The 22,211-nt window shown below is 46.9% G+C and overlaps 1 protein-coding gene across 1 annotated transcript in view; it reads right to left on the bottom strand.

The window, feature by feature from the left end:
* The window catches only part of Gan (gigaxonin), a 46,687-nt gene extending 25,002 nt beyond the window's left edge, over window positions 1–21,685 (bottom strand). Inside the window, exon 1 of the mRNA XM_036187854.1 lies at window positions 21,352–21,685. Within this exon, the coding sequence (XP_036043747.1) occupies window positions 21,352–21,662 (311 nt within the window). The 5' untranslated portion in view covers window positions 21,663–21,685. The remainder of the gene's footprint in view (window positions 1–21,351) is intronic.
* Between the last annotated feature and the right edge of the window lie 526 nt (window positions 21,686–22,211).

The following is a 22,211-nucleotide window of genomic DNA, read 5'->3' as shown; positions in this document are numbered from 1 at the left end:
TACCTAAGCCTCCTAAGTACACCCTGTGCAAGCATGTCTCCTAGCAACCTTTCACCTGGGATGTCATGACTACCGACATCTGTCAGTCACTGGGCTGGTGGCACTGCCACTCAGCTCCCAATTCACCCTCTTTGCCTGCTCTGTGAAAGTGAGTCTGGGTCTCTTTTCTCCCTCAACTGGGGTAATGGTGAGTTCTTCAGGAGGAGGCAGAAACAAATCAACAAAACAAAACTGTAGGACAAGAGAGCTGTGCTTCCTGGATCTGGGGCGTCACCTGGGAGCCCCCAGTTTTCCCTGGCCTCTGGCTCCTGCTTTGCCAGGCTACCCAGGGGCCACCTTTAGTCACCTCCCCAGAGCAGCTTTCTCAGGCACCTTAGAAAACCAATTTCCAGTGAGTTCCATCAGTGTGGCTTTTCTGTCTTGCAGTGAGCCTTAGGCATGTCTGATGCAAGGTCAGCCAGAGGCTGTGGCTGCTGCTCAGATCTGTTACTTCTATATTTTAAAGTTTCCTTTTTGACTAGCCAACCCATGGCTACCCTGATCTCCTGTTACAGTGAATGATTCTTATATTAAACTTTCTTTGTTCAGGGGTAGGGAGACAGCTCAGCAGATAAAGGAGCCTGATGATCTAGTGGACAGACAGAAATGACTTCTGCATATTGTCCTCTAATCTCCACATGTGCTGGGGCACACCCACTCACCCATTCTACCTCTCCCCAAATAAATTCAATGAAAAAAAAAATAGTAAAAACACAACCTCCCAAACAAACAACAACAACAACAAAACAAAACAAAAACAGAGCATTTAATGCTCTTGCAAAGGACTTGGTCGGTTCCCAGCACCACACGGCAGCTCAGAACAATCTGATCTATTAACTCCTATTTCAGGGGATCCGATATCCTCTTCAGGTTTCCTTGGGTACAAGGCACACACACTGTGCACATACATACATGAAGGCAAGGTACTCATATATAAATAGGTACTCATGCATAAAATAAAAGTAAATAAACCTTAAAACCAAAACCAAAACCAAACAAAACAACAACAAAACCCAAACCAACCTCCCAAACTTTCTTTTTCAAATTACTGTGTTGTTTCTCTCTCCTAGATGGATGAGCACAGGGCTATTAAAAACCTGCTTAGCTGGGGGTTGGGGATTTAGCTCAGTGGTAAAGCGCTTGCCTAGCGAGTGGAAGGCCCTGGGTTCGGTCCTCAGCTCTGGCAAAAATCTGCTTAGCTGGGGGGAGTTTTTCTCACCTTAATGTGATGTCCAAAGAGGCCTAGCTGTGCTGTGTGTAGCAGACACAGCAGGGCGAGAGAATTGGGCTATTAGGGTAAAGGGCCACCACAAACCACTGTCCCTCCTTTTACAACCCATTTTAAGATAACTCTACTGTTATGTGTTTTCCCAATCAGAGGGGATCCATTTTAAACTGTGTCAGGTTCTCTGAACAGGCGGTGGGACACAGATGGCTAAAAGGAGAGAAAAATGACCAGCTTAAATGAGCCATGACACTTCAGGCTTCTTAAAAATTTCTAGAACTCATGAAGACTGAATTGTATACTCTACACATCTGGAGGTTAAGAAACAAAGCTAACATTAACTATGGTTTAAATTCACCTGTCCTATCCTCTATGCAGCACCAGCTGAGCAGACCCGGTTGCTCCCTCCTGAGAGACCAGTTCCCAGGGCAGCTGCTCCACAGTCACACATTCATAGAACCTCCTCCTAGGAGAGGCAGCACCGACCCTCACCAGGATACATAGACATGTTCCCTTCATGTGACAGACACAATCAAGTTCAAGGTCTGGTGTGTGCATATGTGTATGTGTGCCGGTGCACATTTGTGTGTGCCCGCACCTCCCCGTGGAAGGGTCTCATGTATTTCTAGCTGGCCTCAAACACAAAGACAACAATACACTGCTGAACCTCCTGCCTCCACTTGCTGGGTGCTGGAATCATAAGTTTGCATCAATCCACCTCCCTGACTTAGGTGGTGCGGCCACCCAGGGCTTGGTGCAAGCTAGGCAGACACCCTATTAACTGAGCCACATCCTAGCACCTCTGCTGAGTCCCAGGCCTGAGGCAAGACTCCTTCCTATCACTGTAATCCTACTGGGAAAGTCAGCAGGTTTGGGAAGAGAAATTGATGCTCTTGACTGTCCCCCTAAAACTCATGTGTTGAAGGGATAGTCCCCACTGTACCTAGTCTCCCGTGCCTTTGGGAGGTGACTGGATCATGAGGGCTCTGACCTCAAGGGTAGCTGAACCATTTGTGAACTCAGATTGATGGGTTTGGAGAGGGAGTCTTTCTTCAGCTTTGCTCTTACAAACATTTCTTCTTGACATGCAGCCTCAGCAGACTTAAAGCAACTGGTCCAAGCAACCAAGGCCTGAAAACATGGGCTCAGGCAGACCTTCCTCCTAAGTTGATTTTCTTGGGTATTTTATCACAGCAATTGAAGTGTAACCAACACAATACTCAACAATTATTTGTAAAACAGTCTGAACTGTGAGCTGCTGTTAAATAGTTGATGTACGGCCACAAATAGACCACTACCTGATGATTTCAGGTGCAACAGAGCTGAGGGAGAATCAGCCAGCCAGCCAGGACTTTCTAATAATTTGATCTGAAGCCCTCTTCCTATCTCTGTACACACGTGGTGCACATACATACATGAAGGCAAGACCCACATAAAGGAGCTATGAAAGTGGGTTCAATTGACAGTGACATGCAGTAGCTCTAAAGGGCTTTTCTTCTCCGCTGATGCAGACACTCACCTCTTCAGGCAGAACACAAGGGAATGTAATGTCCAAGGAGTCAGGGCACTGCTATCTGGGGTGATTCAGGGCATGACTCACATGGCTGCGATGATCTGTGTCCCCTAGAACTCTGGCTATTAAGCAAGCCTCTGAGGAGCTCAGAGACAGCCTGGGCCAGCACTTTTAGCCCAAGACTAGCCATTTGTTCTCTGGGGATTTGTTTAACAGTGACACTCCCTCACACACTCCTTTTTCTGTTTCTGTAAGCTCCCCAAAACCACATGAAAATGATTTAGGGCAGAGAAAGTTCTGTGTGTGACACTGTACTGGCAAACATGTGCATTGACACATTTGTACAAACTCACGAAATACATACCCACCAGAGGGAGCCCAATGTGAGCCATGGTCTGGGTTACCATGCAGTGTCAACGCAGGTTCATAAGATATAACAGATCCATCATTCTAGTGGGGATGTGAGGGTACTGGGTGGGGAGGCTGTGCATATGTGGGCTCGAGAAATATCCAGCATTCTCTGTATCTTCCTCTCAATTCTGTTCTGAGCTTACAATTGCCTTAAGACATATGGTCTAGTTAAATTTTTTTTTTTTTTGGGGGGGGCCAGGTGGTGGTGGTGCACGCCTTTAATCCCAGCACTTGGGAGGCAGAGGCAGGCAGATCTCTGTGAGTTTGAGGCCAGCCTGGTCTACAAAGCTACACAGAGAAACCCTGTCTTGAAAAAAAAATTTTTTTTAAGTTGTGTCTGAGCATAGCTTTATGCACGTGAGTGCAGTGCCCACAGAGGCCAGAAGAGGGCACCAGATTCCCTGGAGCTAGAGTTAGATTGTGAGCTGCCTGACTTGGGAGCTGGGAACCAACTCAGGTCCTCTGGAATAGCACTATACACTCTTAACCGCTAAGTCATCTCTCTAGTCCCTAAAGGCTGTAATTTGTTTTTTCAAAGATCTTTCCTACTTAACACTTGAGCCAGTATCATTTGCTGCTAACTTATCAATCAACAGATGGTACCCTCTAACAGACCTTTGAAAGCACTGTCTCTAGTAGGAACACAGCAGGTAGGTAGGCTTACAGTTCAAAATTTCCCTCATACAGATCCTGGATTGACTCATACTTTGAATGACTTTACGAGTATTTCCCTGGGCTGACTTCCCAGAACCTTCTAGAGAGCCTGTATAGACAATCAGGGTCTCATTCTAGACAAACTAGGTCAGCCTCAGATTACATAGTAAGTGTAAGCCATCCCCTGGCTCATCTGGCCTGTTCCTGCTGCCTGGAATGCTTCTTGGGCCTCTCCCCCACACCTGCATGATCTGGTTCTTCCCCCACAATGCTTTTTCTTCACAGCACTGACCATCTTCTAATGAACTGCGTCTGCTTCACTTCACATCACCTGCCATGAAAACAGACTGTTTGCATCTGGCCTGTGATGTAAATACAGCCAACTCCACAGGATCTAAAATTATTTAGATTAGGTTAGCCCCAAGGAATGCCTGTGAGGGATCATCTAGATTAGGTTAATTGAGGTTGGAAGCCCCTAATTCTAGGTGGCACTATTCCATGGTCTGGGATCTTGGACTGGATAAAATGAGAAAGTGAGCTGAGTACCAGCATTCATGTCTCTCTACTTCATGACTGTGGATGACATGTGACCAGCTGTCTCAAGCTCCTACCACCCTATCATGCCTCGTCTGCCATGACTGACTATAATGTCAAACCGTGAGCCCATGTAAATCTCTCTTTCCTTCAGCCTCTTTGCCAGCAACAGGGAAATTACCTAACACACTACCCTACCCCACACAACTATTCACGGTACTTGACACATAAGAACTTGACATTCAGGACACAACCAGAGTGGGAACTAATGGATTTGAACACTGTAGAACCAGTGACGGAAACGAGATGAACACAGCTGTTTGGACAGGACACGAGTGGCCAGCAGAGCAGCTGAGAGCACTCACCATCACATCCCCAGAAGGCCAGAGGCACTGTGAAGTCTAACGTCCAAACACTAACTATCAGCTGTGCTGGTGCCCTCACATGGGAGCTGCACTGTAAGTCTGGGTGAGGAGGAGATTTGTATTTGTGAATTATCAAGTTGGACCTCATCTTCCCATGCTTCAGTGTCCTATGTTCACCATCACTAGTGGCCTGCTGGGAAACCTGAACTTAAAATGCAAGACAGACTCTAAAAGGCTTCTAGAGCCCAGGCCTCAGCTCAGGTACTGTCCTAAAGAGGATGAAGAGGACACTGGAGTCTGTAGAGGTTCAGAAGCAGCTCCTGGCACAGCTGAGGCCTCACCTCCTCTGACACTCTCCCCAGGCTGTGGCACAGGCACAAGGGTGCTTTCCACTCTCCTCAGGGAGCCTGGCCTCAACTTCAAGGAAGGAAACATAGCACTGGCCATGCTCCGATGCCACACAAGAAAGACAAGCGTTTGTCTTTGAGAGTCATGGGACTTGAAGGAAAATGGAATTTACATTGGGGGCCATGTTTTCTGAAGAGACTGGGATCTCAGCATGTATTTCAACTTAACAGGGAGCTGGGGAAAGGGCTGTTGGTAAAGTGTAGACCGTGAAGCATGAGAACTGAGCACGGATCCTCAGCCCCTCCAAGAGGCCATGTGTGGTCATGCATCTGTGAGCCTGGTGGAAACAGATTTCTGAAGTTCGATGGATGGTCAACCTACTAACAGGTGGGGCTGAGAGACTATGCCTTTAAAAAAAAGAAACTAACACTTCTAACTTATTCTTTGATAATGCCATATACATATACAATGTAGTTTTAAAACATTTACTTATGTGAAGTGTACTGGTGTTTTGCCTGCCTGCTGCACACGTGTGTATATCACAAACAGGACAGCTATGGAAACATCTACAGTGTATACAGGAGTTTGGGAACAGAGAGGTAGCAGGCAGTAAGCATGGTACCACAGGAATCATGGGAAATGAAGATTCATAAGAGACAATGACCTCCAAGCAGAAACAGGCATACCCAAAGAAAAAGACACAGCCTGTGACCCCAGCAGTACAAACAGTTCGCTTCGGTCTTGGACAACTAACTCTTCCGTGTCTCAGGGAGAATGTGAGGTATTGACAAACTTCAGAGAGCCAGTTGGTACTTCCCTCCCTCTAGCAGCTATGGCAACTACACTTCTAAACAAACAGTGTCAACAAAATCATACGTGGCATCAACTCCCGGAGCTGGGGTTTGAACTCACTCCTGTCAAACATTACAGTCCACAACTCTCTTTTTCCAGCCTGCTCAAAGTCTGTCCTTCCACTGGATGTTCCCCTTACTAAATGGTACTCTTTCTATCCAGCTGTGTAAGAAGAGAAACTAACCAACACTGGAGGAATCCAGACGTTACAAACTGGGTGGATGAGGAAAGTAGCAAGGGACTGTGGGTACGTACCATTCCCCAGCTCTGCTTCCTGGACAAAGAGAAAGCTGCACCAGCCAAACGATGTCTCCAACTGTGACCCAACTAAAAACTGCTGGTGCTGGGACACCGCTGACATCATGGGGTTCTGATCTGCACCACCCAAGAGGGCATACTCTTATCATGGCATGTCATCAGAGGTTAACCTTTGCCCAAGTAAAGGGCACCCTATGAAACAACTGACTCATTCCCAGCCAACATCCAAGTCAAAAAGGAAAAGCTGAGGACTGCCACAGAGAGACCCATCAGGGACACTCCCCATCTTTGTCTTTTAACTGTGTTTGTGTGTGTGTGTGTGTGTGTGTGTGTGTGTGTGTGTGTGTGTGTGTGTGTGCAGACACCCACAGAGGCCAGAAGAGGGGTGTCAGATCATCTGGAACCAGAGTTACAGGCCACTGTGTGCTGCTTGAAGTGCGCGCTGGGCACTGAACTTGGGTCTTCCGCAGTAAGTAGCTGAGCCATCTCTCTAGCTCCCTTTTCTTGTCTTTGTTGACTCTACCTCTGCAGAGCTGGCCAGTTACCTTGTACAGCACCCTTCAAGTCAGGGCTGGCTAATTTGCATGGTCACACTGTGGTTGTAGATTTGGGGCAGGAATGTTATGGAGGTTCCCTTATGGGGAGAACCTGTCTCCTACTGGTCAGTTGGCTAAATGGTTCTTAGGGTTCTCCACAGCAAACACTAGTTTTCCTTTCATAGGTAGTAAACACTCCAGAGCTCACTTAGGAAAAATATCAACATACATACTGGGCTCTTTTAGGTTGCATAGCCTGGCTCTGAACTCATGATTCTCTTGCTTCAGCCTCCTTTAGTGATTAGCTTCAAGGTATTCTAGTCCAGTCCTTTCCAGATGTTAACTGAAATTCCTTTGTAAGAGATGCACGGCATCTCCTCTCTCCCATTTGTCAACATATTCATTCATTCATTCATTCACTCACACATGGATGGCTGTTTACTTTATTCTGAGTATAATCTAGCATGGTTCTTTGTTGATGAAATTGCTGTAGCTCAGCCACTGGAGTGTTTTTGAGGCTGGCTCTTTTTGGTCCCTTCCTACTTTCTGGCACAAAGCACTTCAGGCTTATAGAGTATTTTCCCTGCCCTGGCACCAAGCCAACTAGGTCTCCAAAGACATTAGAGTTTTAAGTGTTATGTGATTCCACTCTGGAAACCTCCCTCTGGCGGCAACAGGGTGGAAGACAGATGGGGACTGTGTGTGGAGGAAGACAGGCCAGTGGGAGCCGACACAGCCTAGAGCCAATGGAAGTTGGAGCCTGAGTGGGCAGTTATGGCGTGGAGGAGACAGACTCCAGAGACAGGGAGCAGAAGGGATGCCTTGGCATTGATTAGATGCTGAGGAAAACAGGGGAGGAGGACGTTCTGCCAAGAGCTCTCAACTCTCTCCTGGGAAGCCTGGTAGTACATCAAAGGCAATGGAGGGGACAGTGAGGTGGCTGTAGGTTTGTGTGCAAACCCTAATGACCCGATTCCATCCCTGAAATTCATATCCAGGTGGAAGGAGAGAACCAGCCCCACAGAGTTGTCCCCGACCTCCACACACTTGCTGTGGCTTATGTACATCATATACACACCTAATAACAATAAAAAATTGTAAAATTGTTTTGAAGTTGGAAATAAGGGTCTGGGGAGATGGCTCAGTGGGTAAAAGTACTTGTTCTTAAAAGTAGGAGGACCTGAGTTCAAATCCCTAGCACCCGCATAAAAGCTGGACATGGGGGTTGGAGAGATGGCTCAGAGGTTAAGAACACAGACTGCTCTTCCAGAGGTCCTGAGTTCAATTCCCAGCACCCACATGGTGGCTCACAACCATCTGTAATGAGATCTGGCACCCTCTTCTGTGTACATAATAAATAAATAAATCTAAAAAAAAAAAAAAAAAAAAAGCTGGACATGCCTCCATGTGCCTGTAAGCCCAGTATTTGAGGGCAGTCAGGTGGATCCAAGGACCTGGCTGGCTAATCCAATCAAAATGGTGAGCTTTGGTGTGAGCGCTTGTCTCAAGAAACATGTAGACAGCAACAGATAGCAATACCTAACACACTCTTCCAGCTTCTGTGTGCACACACAGGTGTGCCCACCCCTACCCCATATACAAAAGGGACAGGGGAAACTTACTTGGAAGGAAGTGTGATGACCCCCAGGGTAGAAGGGGGCCATGCACTGGGTAAATGACCTTCAGGCTGGGGATAGAGGGAGGACAGCAGGTGTTTTGGCACAGAGAGCGCTGTTGTGGGGGTAGAAGGCAGAAGAAGGTCAGAATATTAGGCCTGACTGTACAGTATAGAGACAGGAAGTGGGAGGGCCAGAAAGCTGACCATGGGGGAAACAAGACAAAAGGTGTCACTGGAGCAGAGAGAGAGATCAACTGTCAAGAAAATGATGGATAAACAGCGATAAACAGGCCAACTGAGAGAAATGTGTTAGTTTTCTGTTGTGGCATAATCTTTTTGTACACTGTGAAGATGTCTTTGCCAAGGCACCTTCTGATTGGTTTAATAAAGAGCTGAATGGCCAATAGCTAGGCAGGAAGAGGTTAGGTGGGACTTCTGAGCAGAGAGAGAGAAGAGAAGAGATAAATCTAGGTACAGGAGAGAGAGATGCCAAGGACACAGACAGGAAATAGGAGGTGCAAGATGGAAGAGGTAAAAAGCCATGAGGCAAAATGTAGATTAACACAAATGGGTTAGTTTAAGTTATAAGAGCTAGTGGGACAAGCCTAAGCTATAAGCCAAGCTTTCATAATTAATGAAATTATGTCTCCATGTCATCTTTTTTGTGTGTGTGAGTTGGCGGCCCAAAGATAAATCTGTCTACAGTTTTCAGTGGATCTGGAGATCACATTCAAGGGATGGGTTTAGTGGAGCCACAAGAAGCACACCTAATGGCAGAATAAAGACAAAATGGGAGGTGGGGGACACAGCAAGAGAGCTGGTTCTTCAAGCCAGGCGCCCATCAGAGGAGACACAGGGTCACTTTGCTTTTCACTGAGGCACATCTGAGGTCAAGCAAGCAAAGACTGAGGCAAGCTTTCCTGCAGAGAAAGGGAGCCAGCAGAGAAGGGAAATTAAAATGACAAGAAAAGGAAATAGATAGAAGACAGACCAGGAGGCTTGAAGAAACAGAGGTTCCATGTAAGTGAAGGAGAGGGGGTTGTGCAGCCCTGACAGCAGAAGATGGTAAGTATCACAACAAACCGAATCAACAGACAGCCTCAGGCCAGGCGACAGTGAAGTAAAGTGCTTTCCACACGAGCATAAGGACGGGAGTTTGGATTCTTAGAACCCATGTAAAAAGCTGAGTTTAGGGAGACAAGTACCTGATATGCCAGCTCTAGGAATGTGGAGACAGGAAGATTCCTAGAGCTCCCTGGAAGCCAGTCTAGTTGAACTGGGAAGCCCCAAGTTCAGTCAGAGACCTGGTCAAAAATAAGGTGGAAAGAAATAGAGGAAAACAGCCAAAGCCAACCTCTTGGCCTTTGCATGGCACACCTGCTTGTGTGTGTAGACACGCACCACACATACACACACACACACACACACACACACACACACAAATACACACAACCACATCACAAATAAATAAGGGAGGGAAGGAAGGAAGAAAGGAAGGAAGGGAGGGAGGGAGGGAGGGAGGGAGGGAGGGAGGGAGGAAGGAAGGAAGGAAGGAAGGAAGAAAGGAAGGAAGGAAGATTGGCAGTCAAGCAGTCAGGCAGAGAGTGATTGAGGAAGGCACCTGACATTACCTCTGGCCTCCATCCTCATGCTGATACATGTGCAGGAATACTGCACCTGGGGACATGTACATATACAGATAAACAGAGAACTGTGCTTATATTTCTGTTCAAATATTTAAGGCTCTAATCCTATAGCAGAAAGGGCAGTGGATTCCATCTTGCTGCCTGTCTTTGGACACAACTGCCATGATTTTAAAATTCAGTCTAGCAGGGACAAAAATCATGATTTTGTAAACTCACTTCCAAAAGTGCTAAGTAATGGTGATAGGTCTTTTAAAAATGAGACCCATGTGACTGATGATTTTACAAGATGGTGTAGTCTCTCTGGACAGTGGTTATACTTTATACAGCAGAACAAACCAGCCCAGCTTAATAGTCTACTCAGAACAAAGGTCCACAAGGATGGTTCACCTATACCACAGGATACAAAGCAAAGCTAGTCCACGTATTTTCTAACTGCTTTATAGGGTCACTATTCAGGAGGGCGAAAAATAGAAACATCAACCAAGAGAATGGGAAACAAATGTATGGGAAGCTGTATAATAACCAGGCAAACGAAGCAGGAGGAACGCTATAGTTGGAGGCCAGCCTGGCTATGGTGTGAGACCCTGTCTTCAACAAACAAAGCAAGCACCCCCAACATAGTTACAGGCATTTTTACTGAGATGGAAAGATCTGATGTGAAGTGAGTCCCAGGGCAGTGTGAACACAGAGTAGGCACACAGCCGTGATTAGAGTATCTCACTAGTTCACCACTCACTCAGAAATGAATTGAGATGGCTTCCATTTTTGCATGGAAAATACATTTTCTCAATTTAAGCATAGTTTTTGTAATTTCCAAAGCCAGTCAGTAACATCTACATTTTCAAAGACAAAGCTGGAAAATGAATATTAAAATTTCAAGATGAACTCACAGGCAGAATAATGATCCAGCAACTTTTGAAGCAAATTCTTCGAGAATGAAACAAGTCAGATTCTTTGCCCTGGTCACACCCTGACCTTTTGAAAACACACAAAAGAGACAGATTCATGCCGAGACATGTCAACACTTCCAGATTTTCTACTTGGGAATTATTTCTTTAGATGTCATTGAAAAATGACTCTTTCAATGACCTTGAGACCTCATGCAAAAGGTCATGTCAAAGGCACACCCCTTTGCTTTGGCTACTGTGTATATGACCTTTTCTGTAGTTCTGGAGGCCAAAAGGCAGAAGACAGGAGCCAGGATGCTCAGGCTCCTCCTAGCTCACCCATTCAGACTTACATGTCTTTATATAGCAGAGACAGAAATGGAGTGGGGATCAGGAGAGATGTGGGCTGTTCTCATCGGGCTCTTCTTTGCTAGAATGAACAAATGGCACTAAGTACTGCAGACACTCCACACAGTGAGGAGGAGGAGGAGGAGGAGGAGGGTAGGGGCAGGAGGAGGACTTATGGCTTTTCAAACACAGCAAGCCTCCTGAATAAACACAAAGGGACAGTAGGAGTTCCAAGAATTCATCCTTTCAAAGAAGTCCAAACCAGAGCACTAAGTGAGCTCTAAGGGGCTGTCTGTTTTGCCTTTTGAAAGGAGCTAGTCTGAGCAGGATAATCAGCAGCTCCCGCATCACACACTTGGAGGTGGCTCCGGGATCAGCTCCCATTTAGCGGCACTATGCTCCAGCTCCAGGCCACTTCCATGCTTCTGTCAGCTCCTTCATTTATAACCCGCTGCTCTAAGTGTCTCTAAACAACCTGAAGCTGCACATGGCTTTCCAAAGTGTTGTCAAGGGAATGAATGCATCTCCACAAGTCCCCAGGCCTGTAGAGCCATGACTCTCTCAAGGCAGGGCAGCCACTGTTTCTGAATAGAGTGTGGTCTCTTCTCCCAGGCCTCTTGCACCACAGCAGCAGCACACCACCAGAACTCCCTCACTGGTTACTCTCTGCAGCACTGTGGCTACTCTATCCTTTTCCCTCCACACTAATCTATACTTCTCCATGGAGTGAAATGCTTTGGCCAAATGTTTCATCTTTTTAAAAAAATTTATTTTTATGTGCACTGGTGTTTTCCTGCATGTATGTCTGTGTGAGGGTGTCAGATCTTGGACTTACAGACAGTTGTGAGCTGCCATGTGGGTGCTGGGAATTGAACCCGGGTCTTCTGGAAGAACAGTCAGTGCTCTTAACGGCTGTGCCATCTCTCCAGCCACAAATGTTTCATCTTATAGGGTGGTACGCACAGCATCTTGAAGCCCAGCATCAGCATTTACAGGTTATTCCTCTCTAACTCATCATGCATCTCTAGTCTGGAGATACAACACAATGGGCCTTCAAAGCAGCCAGTCCACTGTCTGCTCTCTTCTCCTGCTTTTAGGTAGGTGCTGGGATCCGAACTCAGGTCCTCGTGTTTGTACAGCAAGCACTTGGCCCATGAGCCATCTGAAGCAGGTCTTGAAGGATGGACATGAACATACCTGCTCGAAAGTAGCAGGAGGTCCAGAAAGGCAGAGACAATCACACAGCTGGACAGGAGCCACGTGCACATGACAGCGAGGCTCTGATGCACTATCATCTACTAGCCTCAACTCCCGCTCTCTTTTCATTTTGTCTGAGGTTTAGCTCCTGTACCCCTGCACTGACTTCTCCTCAGTCCCAGACATCAGCCAAACTTGGGGCGTCCCCCTTGCCCTGGAGTGAGAACTCCATTCTCCCCTTGTCAGGCCTCACAACAGACAATTCTCCACCACATTCCAGGAGATGCTCTGTAATAACAACAGCTAAGGACTGAACAAGGACCTCAGTCAAAGAAACCTGGCCTTCTAGAACACTTCACCTTCATATGCACCCCTCACATTACCTGGGCCCAGCCACATGTCTACTACCTCTATTCTGCATGGTCATACACCTTTCCTACCTGAACACCCCCACGGACCCATCTCCCGACTCTGCACACACATGGCTTCCTTTACCAGTGGTCCAGGGAACAGTTGTCAAACCTCCTGCAGCATCAGTGATGTGAATACTTTTCACAGGTGAAAACGAAGTCTTCAGCAAGGCAGGGGACCATCCTGGTGCCTTTTCCCTCTCCACTAAGTCCCAATGTAAGCATCACCAATCCATCCGCTTCACTCCAACTCCACAGCCCAGCCCTAGTCTAGGGCTGACTTCTACTTTCTGAGTAAGCACAGTGGCCTCACACTTGGCTCCTGCTTCCACCCAGATTCCTCTACCTTGTTCTAGAATGACCTTTAAAGAAATGTGCAAAACAAGACTATAGGTTCTCCTTCCAAGAACCTGCCAGTGCCACTCCCATTCCTTCAACAAGACTTCAGCTCTAGCATGAACTGAGTGATGCCATGAGTGTGTTCTTTCGACCTGCCAATACGGGGAAGGTATAACTCTCTCTAGCAGTGTGACAGTGTGCTTCCAGGACCAAGCCATGGGTGGCCTTCTGCTCTACTCTGATCGCTGATTCTGTCCCCAGCACCTGCCCCTGCTCTTCTGCTTAGATGGGTCCTCCCTCAGATCTTCCTCACAAGCACTTCCAACAGAACGTGCTCCTTACAGCAGACCCCACAGCACCTACTCCCTTCCTCTCTGCAATTACCGGACTTCGGCATTGTGGCTTTGCAATATAGACTCCACAGATGCTGGACTGCTGCCTGCCTGGCTCAGGGCAGTGCTGCACAAAAACACAAAAGAAACGGTGAGTGGGCCTGTTACAGCACCCCAGGCAGGAGTCTCTGATGCTTCCCTTATACGGCGGACCCCACAGTGGTGGGTCAGTGTTTAGAGTGTGACTTCAGAAGATCTGCCTCGGCCACAGAAAATTGTTTCCTTCCCCATTGCTGACCTCCTGGCCTTTTCCTAGACACCAGGACCACAGAATGAACAACAACAACAACAACAAAAAAGGAATGCCCCAAATTATTTTAAAGTCTTTAGATACATGGTTATTTTCTTCACAGCCACTCGGAGGTAGAAAAATAAAGAACAGCTTAGGTTTCCAGGTACCTCATCTTCGCTTTGCCCCTGTTTTGTGGAGGGCAGTGAATACCCACTCGAATGGCAGGAAGGGCGACCCTGAATGCCCTAGGAGGGCAAGGACCAGAACACTGCAGCTTCTGCAACTTGGGATTACCTCCTGGATATATCTGCTGAGAGATGACTAGCCCAGGCTTCAGCCCCCTGAACAACTAACTTGGATACCACAAGACCCTTTCCCATGAACTGTAGCAGACAAACAGTACACAGGACATTTCAGCAACTTTACACAATGCACACTCCCTAACTGTGATCTAAGAGTGGCAGGAACAGCCCCATCAGCACATGTGCAAAGGCAATGATGACATTTCTGAAGAATGTCCTGACTGTGATGGTGATGAATACTGTCCTCAGCCCCTCTTTTTCCCACAAGGTGACAGAAGGCAGCAGCTGACTTCTTGCTCCGGGGCCCACTGTGGGAGGAGACAGTGGTTGACATCTCCATGCTAATAACATGGGTTGAAAGTTTTATGTAGGGGACAGAGTTGGTATCTCTCTGCCCAACCAAGACAGTAGCTGTTGAGGAAGCAGGCAGGAGAGCACAAACCACCCACCAAAGACTAAGTCTGGAAGCTGCTGCTTTAGGTCAAAGAATCCATACCAGGAGGGTGTAGTTACATACCTGTAATCCTGACACATGGGAGACAGGGGGTCAAAGAAGCCTAAATCTGAGGTTACTCTGGGCTACAGAGCTGAGATCCCGCCTCAAGACAAATAAACAGGGGCTGGAAAGATGGCTCAGCAGTCAAGAATGCTGTTTGCTCTTCCAGAGAACAGTTCTGAGTTGTTAGCAATACCAAGTTGGGTGGCTCACAAGCACCTGTAACCCAGCTCCAGGGAGAGACACACACACACACACACACACACACACACACAGAGAGAGAGAGAGAGAGAGAGAGAGAGAGAGAGAGAGAGAGAGAGAGAGAGAGAGAAATCTTTAAAAACTATAACAAAGCAGTCCTGTATCAGCTCCTATAGGAAAACCTAGAGCACAGCAATGTTCCCTTTACTAAGAGACAGAAACGTATGTGGGGAGCCAGGGGTTCCTCCTACCTCTGAAGGACAGGGCAGACACAAGTATCAGTCACTCTCTCAGGATTCTCACTGTTTGAAACCCCACTATTAAACTTCTGGCCTCACCTGTCACTCTCCACAGGTCAGGAGAGGCACACCCAACCTCATGTCCTGAAGGTTAGAGGTCAGTGCAGAGACTGGCCAACATAAGCAATTCAAATGACAGAAGTTTGGGAGTACCTTGAGCCCCACAGTATAGTCTATATTCAATTCTTCAGAGATACAGGCAGCTGGTCATGATAAATGCAAATATGACTAGAAAAACCAGGTTTCAAAATGTATCAGTTTGTTAGTGCTGAAGTCTCTTTCAAGTTGTTCCTAAAGACAGAGAAATGCTTCTTGGTAGAGAATCAGGAACAACTAGAACAAAATGGCACAGTGAGTGTCTGCCTCCATCATCATGCAGACTCCAAAAAGGAAAATAAAAGATGGCGCCCCTCAGTGCTTCTTAATTCAGCAGATAAGCCAGTCTACCCATCTTCCACTTAGGGTGCACACTGCCCAGCAAAGCTGTTTTATTCAGTGTGTGTTCATGTTGTGTGTTCTGCTGTGGGGCGCAGGGGTCTGCGAAGGGCAGAGTTCTACTCCAGGTGCCTTCCTCTGGCTCTAGGTATCTTCTTTTAGTCATCACCTTGGTTTTTTATTTTGTGGATGGAACCTAAGGCTAACAACAAAATTCATGTAATTTTATAATTTTTTTTTGTGTCTACGTTTAACTCTGACCCATAGATATGAGGTCAGGGGTCAGGCTTTAGAAATTCAGATTTTTCAGTCTATATGTTTCCTACAGTCACTTTGTGACAACCTGGGACTTTTGTCACTGACTGCCATGGGAGATGGGAGTGGCAAACATCAGCCCATTAGTCGTTTTTGCAGTAAGGGCTTTGGAAGGCAGCCCAACTCTGTTCTGCAAGCATGAGGTCAAGGGCACTGCTGGGGGATGTGCAGCCTTCTCCTCTGTGAAGACAGGTCTGCCACCTCCACCTGAGTCTTCCATTCCTCCCTTCTGCAGGCTTCTGTGGCTCAGGAGGCAAAGAGCCATGGGAAGCACTTCAGTTCACAGCTGTAACCAGAGCCTGCCATTTGTCACACCCTACACTCCCACATCTCCGCCCTTAAACCCAGAATCCTAACTTGCAAATTATTCATTTATATTATAGCTTCAGTACACAAAATGATAGCCTTTCTCCTCTGGAAGGATGAGGCAGCTATCCGAAACTTGCTGCCTGTACTGGAACCAAATGCCTCCTCATTTGTCTTAATTATATTTTCTTTATGGATTATAAAGAGGTTGTAGGTCCCTCTTTGATAGCATGAGAAGAAGTGATTAACACTTCACATAATAGGTGGTGTGGTTCTGACTCCTAAGGCCTCAGAGTTCCTATGTGGAAAAGGACTTGACTTGAATCTCAACTATAATATGAGAATTACTGTAAGAATGATAAGGAGACTGATGGGAAAATCCAAAACATAAATGAAGGTCAAAAGAGTCAGGGTAACAGAGGACAGATCAATCAGACAGACAGCACCAACTACAGCTGAGCTGTGTCACTAGACACTAAACAGTACCCCACACTGGACAACACCACTTCCCTCTACGTCCCAGCCACAGTCTAATGAGAATTGTATTGATTTATTTCTGCATTTGAAACCTTCCTCTCTAACCAGGGCCTTTGTAACTACAACTGTGGCAATCCCTGTTGAACACAAACAAGGCATGAAACCTACAGACAGCATCAGTTAACAAGTGCTTACTGCCAGAGACCAGCATGCTCTGGTGATTTGAAGGGGATTCAAAGGGGCTCACAACTATAATATTTCCTTTGAAAAATTCACATATAAATGGGGTTTAACCAGTTAAGATGAAGAAAGAGCAATAAAAATTTTTAAATCACATCTGTTCATTTATCCATGTGTGTGCATGCTGTTGTTCATGTATCAGAGCATATGTGCTGAGGTCAGAGGCCAACTTTTAGGAGTTGGTTCTCTCCTTCTTCCATGTGTGGGTCCCAGGGACCAAACTCAAGTTACCAGGCTGAATGACAAGTTCCTTTCCCTGCTGTGCATTGTGGAACACTTCACTCTAAGAGCTTCGGGACAGACTTACTCTTCCAAGCAGTTGCTAGGAAAGCCTTAGAGTAGGCAGATAAAAACGAACAGGACCTAGATCCATTAAAAGACAAAGGCTCGATTGATTTCCCACCACCACAAGATCCTGACAAGGGATGGGTGGGGTACCATGAACCTTCAAGAGTGGTGCAGACTCAGACAGAGCCTCAGAAGCCAGCCTACTGGAAGAATCCTAAGAAATGCAGCAGGCAAGCCTGGTTCCTTAGAGCCCTCCTGGCAATCATTCAGAAGTTGCTACAGACTCAAAGTGCAGGGAAAAGATGAAAATATCAAAGAAATCAAAAGACTGTTCTGAGAGCATTGCTCTGAAATGTCTGTGGTTCACAGCAAGGACCTTAGTGGGTGTGGCTGCCTGGGTGGCTCAGCTTCAGCATCAAGGAAACAAAGATAGATTAAAGGTTACTTAGTTATTAGTGTAAGTAAATTAAAAACAGGGCTTTGGGAACTAGCAAGATGCTCTGCATATAGTGAACAATACTAGGGATAGTACTTGGATCCTGTGACATTAAACTTTCAGACATCCCTAAAATGGATGTGGACAATTGCTATGCTATTATGAAACTTGGCTTTCCTATACAGCTCCTGTTAACTTCCTCCAGTATTTTCCTCCACACCACCTATAAGTCAAATCTTAGATCTAAATAGTAAAACAGGACTATCAATAATTAGGCCTGGAATGTACCCAAGTGAACAGTATGAAACAAATGCTCCTTACAATACAACGCTCCTGGCTGCATTCTTACAGAACACCAAGTCCTGCAGGGCAAGGGAAGGGGCATTTCAGCATCAATGTACGCATAGCAACATATACAAGACTGGAAAGCGACAACCCCCTGCCCACCCACACACACACAAAGCAAAGCAAAGCAAAAGGGCCACATGGTGTATATTACATGGACTTTGGTCTTGTGTGGCACAGTCAACTTCACCTCACAGATAAAGAAACCAGATCCTAAAAAAGTTCAGGTGGCCAGACTTCTCATTCTGCCCTCCCTAGAATAACTAGAAAGCAGACAAACAAAGCCATTTCCATTGCTAGCTGACTCACCAAAGGATTTAAACAAAATCATGGGAAACTCTGTGCTCTCCAGGACTGAATACTAAACAGTATCAGAACAGGCCCCCAGAAACATGTAGACTCTGGAAAGTGCACACAGGGTCAGGAACGTGCGCAGCCACTTTAACATCACCCCACAAGCCCAGAAAGAGTCATTTCCAAATCCCTGTCACCTGCGTCATCCCCAAGAACAGCTCCAAAGGGAAGGGCAAAGCTTCCAATCAGATCAATGGCACTGGGCTGGATTCAGAAGAGCCCCAGACAGGAAGCAAGGCAAACTCCACAGTATTCCAAAGAAATTTCCTATAAGCCCAAGGGGTCATTCCCTGGGGGAGTCAGAGTTGCTAAGGAAGAAAAGATGGGGGAGCATTATGTCCACGAGTGCAGGCTTGTCATTTTCTAAGGCTCTCAGCTGCACTGAGGTCTAGTTTTCCCAACAAGCTATAAGAAAATGCCAGTCAGGGATAGGACTGGGAAAACAGCCTGCTGGAATATAAATGCTTATATTCATTTTGTTTCAATGTAGTCTCTAAAGTGCCATTTCGACAAAGCTACATTATCAAAGTCCAATAGCATTGGTGTCAAAAGTTATTAAACTAGAGGACTGGAGAGATGGCTCAGTAGTTATGAGCACTGGCTGCTCTTCCTGAGAACATAGGGCCCATAAGGCAGCTCACAACCATCTGTAACTCCAGTTCTAGAGGATTCGATGCCCTCCTTGGCCTCTGCAGGCACTTCACACATATGGTGTAGTGCATAGACATACATGCAGGCAAAATACCCATACATATAAAATAAAAATAACTAACTCTAGAAATTATTAAAATGCAAGATCAAGACACATTGCATATAAGTATGAAATTATCCAAATATTCTAAAATAAATTAAATATAAGCTGTGTTTTAAGTAGTAATTTAGATACTTTGAAATACACTTGAAACTGATAATCTAAAAATATCACAAGAATCTTCTAGCATTTCAGTAGTCCAACTTAACACAATCTGTCAATAAAGAAAATTCAATTTATTTATTTATATTTAAAAAAATTTGACTTATTGATAAAATGTTAACATTGCATATACATAATTATGCAATATATATATACAATATAGACATGACATTTACATAATATTAACATAAAGGTTTACCAATTGCAAAAAATGGTTGAAGATGAAAATCAAAATAGGTCAGTCTATGACCATACTCGATAAGCATTTAAGTGATAGCATATTAAAAACCATCAATCTTGATTTTATCCAAAGTACATCCAAATACAGGCCATGCTGTCATTGGAACAGTAGGAACAGGAGACTATGCACCATAAACTTAGATTCAAATCCTACTCAACCACTAGTACCAGTAACCTTGACATACAAGTTGCTAACATCCTCTGAGATACTATTTTTTTTACTTGGAAAGTGACAAACAGACAGACATGAACTACAGATCTTTCCTAACCAGTGGACAGATTTGTGTGGAGCTGTAGAATGTCTGAAACTCATTTCTTTGTAGGTGCTTCAGAGATTAAATGACACAAAAACACACTGTGCCCCTCATTTGTCATTAATGAGCTGGAGCCAAGACTAAGTCATCCCCAACAACTCACAGCTAGGTAGAAAAGATTTGAAACATGAAGCAAATCTCCAAACACCTAGCCCAGAGCCCCAGTCAACCAGCTAACATGGAAATATAACAAATCTCTGATGTCCAATGAAAGGAAGGAGATCATTCATTCCATAAATTTACCCTGGCACCAGGCACTATTCCCTTTGTGAAGGGCCCAGCAGGAATCAAAAGAAAAATCCTTGGCCTGAGTTTACATTGTGGTTGAGAAAGATACAGCAAGATGAGCAAAATACAGGTTCTATTTCAGTAGTAAGTGCCATGAAGAAAGATGGAGACAGCAAGTGTTTCAGGATGTACAACTAAAGGCAGGTGCCATTTAAGGGTACGGAATCCATGGTAGTTTTCCTAAGCATTTCCCAAACAGGGACGACTCTGGATCCGGGAAAGGTCTGGCCTGCAGATCCAATTTGATTGATTGTCCTAACCTATGAACTGCCAGCTATGAGCTGTCATATTGGTGATCTAAATTTCATATTAGCAAAGACATCTGACCCTCCAGTCCACAAAGAGCACAATGTTACAAGGCAAGGCTAGGATAGAAGCCAGAAGTTTCAAGGGCACTTGGACTGCTTCTGAATTCGAACGTCTCCAAAAAGAAAGATTTAAGTACAGCGTATGTGTCGAGTTCTGCTGGGACAGAGCTCTCAGAACGGCATAATTTTCCTTTTTCTGACTTGCCAATTCTAGTGACATTGTCTACCATTAGTCTATATTTAACCAGCTTACTGGGCACTTTCTCCAGCTTTTAGCCCCCCACCCCCACCCCGCGACATTAAAAGAGCAACCCAGTTTGCCTGAAGGAAAGTTGCTAAAGAAAAGACAGCAGCTTCCTTGCAAATTCTGACCCGATGCTGTAAGCTGGGTCTGAATCTTTTCATTAACCCGGTAAACTGGGCTAAGGTTTGTGTCGCTGAAGTTTTACAGTGTCCTCTACAATCTCTGGGTCCTCGACCCCAACAGTATCCAAAGAATGACAGTTGTTCTTTTCAGATTCGCAACAGTTTAACCTGTTTGTAACAATGGAGTGGCAAATTGACAGTTGGGCTTGGGGGTGGGGGTGGGAATGTCCCACCGAGATCTTACAGACTGCTCCTTCTGCCTACACCGCGGGTATTTGGCTTCCCCGCGCAAAACCCGGCCCGGTCCACGGTGCCGTGACTCGGAGGTAAACTTCTGCGGGGCTCGGCTGGCCGGGCGGGGCCTGTCGGGGCGAAGGAGCGGCTCTCCCCGAAGCAGCCCCGCCCTGCTCGCCGGTGCGGGTCCCAGGACAGCCTATATATAGTGTTTGGGGCTTCTGCTGACCTCCCGGAGCTCCGGGGCCAGGGCGATCTTGATGGGGAGGGGGCCTCCGGGAGAGGCCCATGGGGGCCCGAGGGGCGCGGCGACGGAGCCACGGGAGCCGCGGGCGGCCAGGCCAGAGGAAGGGAGGAATGCGGAGGCGATGGGCGGCGGTGCCCGCTCACCTGATGTACGGGCTGGCCGCCGCCAGGATGTTCTTCTGCACCGGGATCTCCTCGCCGTCGAGGACCAGATGAGCGTCGCAGAAGCGCGCCTCCTCCCGGAAGGAGCTGAGCGCCCGTAGCAGGCGCGCAGCGTGCTGAGGGTCGGACACAGCGCTGCCCTCGGCCATCGTGCCTCCCGCTCCTCCGAGGCCACCGGGCCCGCCCGCCCGAATCCCGCGCGCGTCCCCGCCGTCCACTCCGCGCGTCCGCCTGCTCGGACTCAGTGTAGCTCTGGAGTCAGAGCTGGAGGCCCAGCAACGCGCCTGCGCCATCGGCGGCGCGTGCGGTCCGCGCCTTTAAGGCCCAGCGACATTGCATCATCTCTCCGCGACGCCCCCCCCCCCCACGTCCCGCCCTACCTTGCAGCAGCCAATCAGAAGCCTCCTTCCTCCGGGGCTGGGCCCTGAGCCGCGGGCGCACCCAGCGGTGGCTAGAGTTCGCACTGGGTTCGGGAAGGAGAGCTCAGCGGATCCGCGGAAGCGAATTCGAATCCGAGCCTCGGTCATCCGAGTACTATCACTGTGGACGGAGTTGAGATGTAGATTGAAGCCGAGGACTTACTCCGTTCGCGGGAGCTAGGCCCTGATAGGTTCACGTCCATTATTCCTGGGCAGAGCGCGGAGTCTGCAGGAAGCCTTCGCTGAAGTTGTCGCGGGTGAAGCGAGAGAAGCGCTTCATTTTTGCAAGGCTGTGGCAAGGAAGTTGTTTTCCTCCTGCAGGGTCTGCGGTTGGGGACCAGAAACAATGGACGGGTTCTAAGTGGAGCTGTAGGGGTAAGGGTGTTACGGACGTCACTAAGAGGCTGGGTGGAGAATAAAGTC

The sequence above is a fragment of the Onychomys torridus genome, chromosome 5 (genome assembly GCF_903995425.1).
Source record: "Onychomys torridus chromosome 5, mOncTor1.1, whole genome shotgun sequence".
Taxonomy (NCBI): domain Eukaryota; kingdom Metazoa; phylum Chordata; class Mammalia; order Rodentia; family Cricetidae; genus Onychomys; species Onychomys torridus.
Note: the sequence above shows the minus strand (reverse complement) of the source record. Positions and strands in the feature narration are given on the sequence as shown.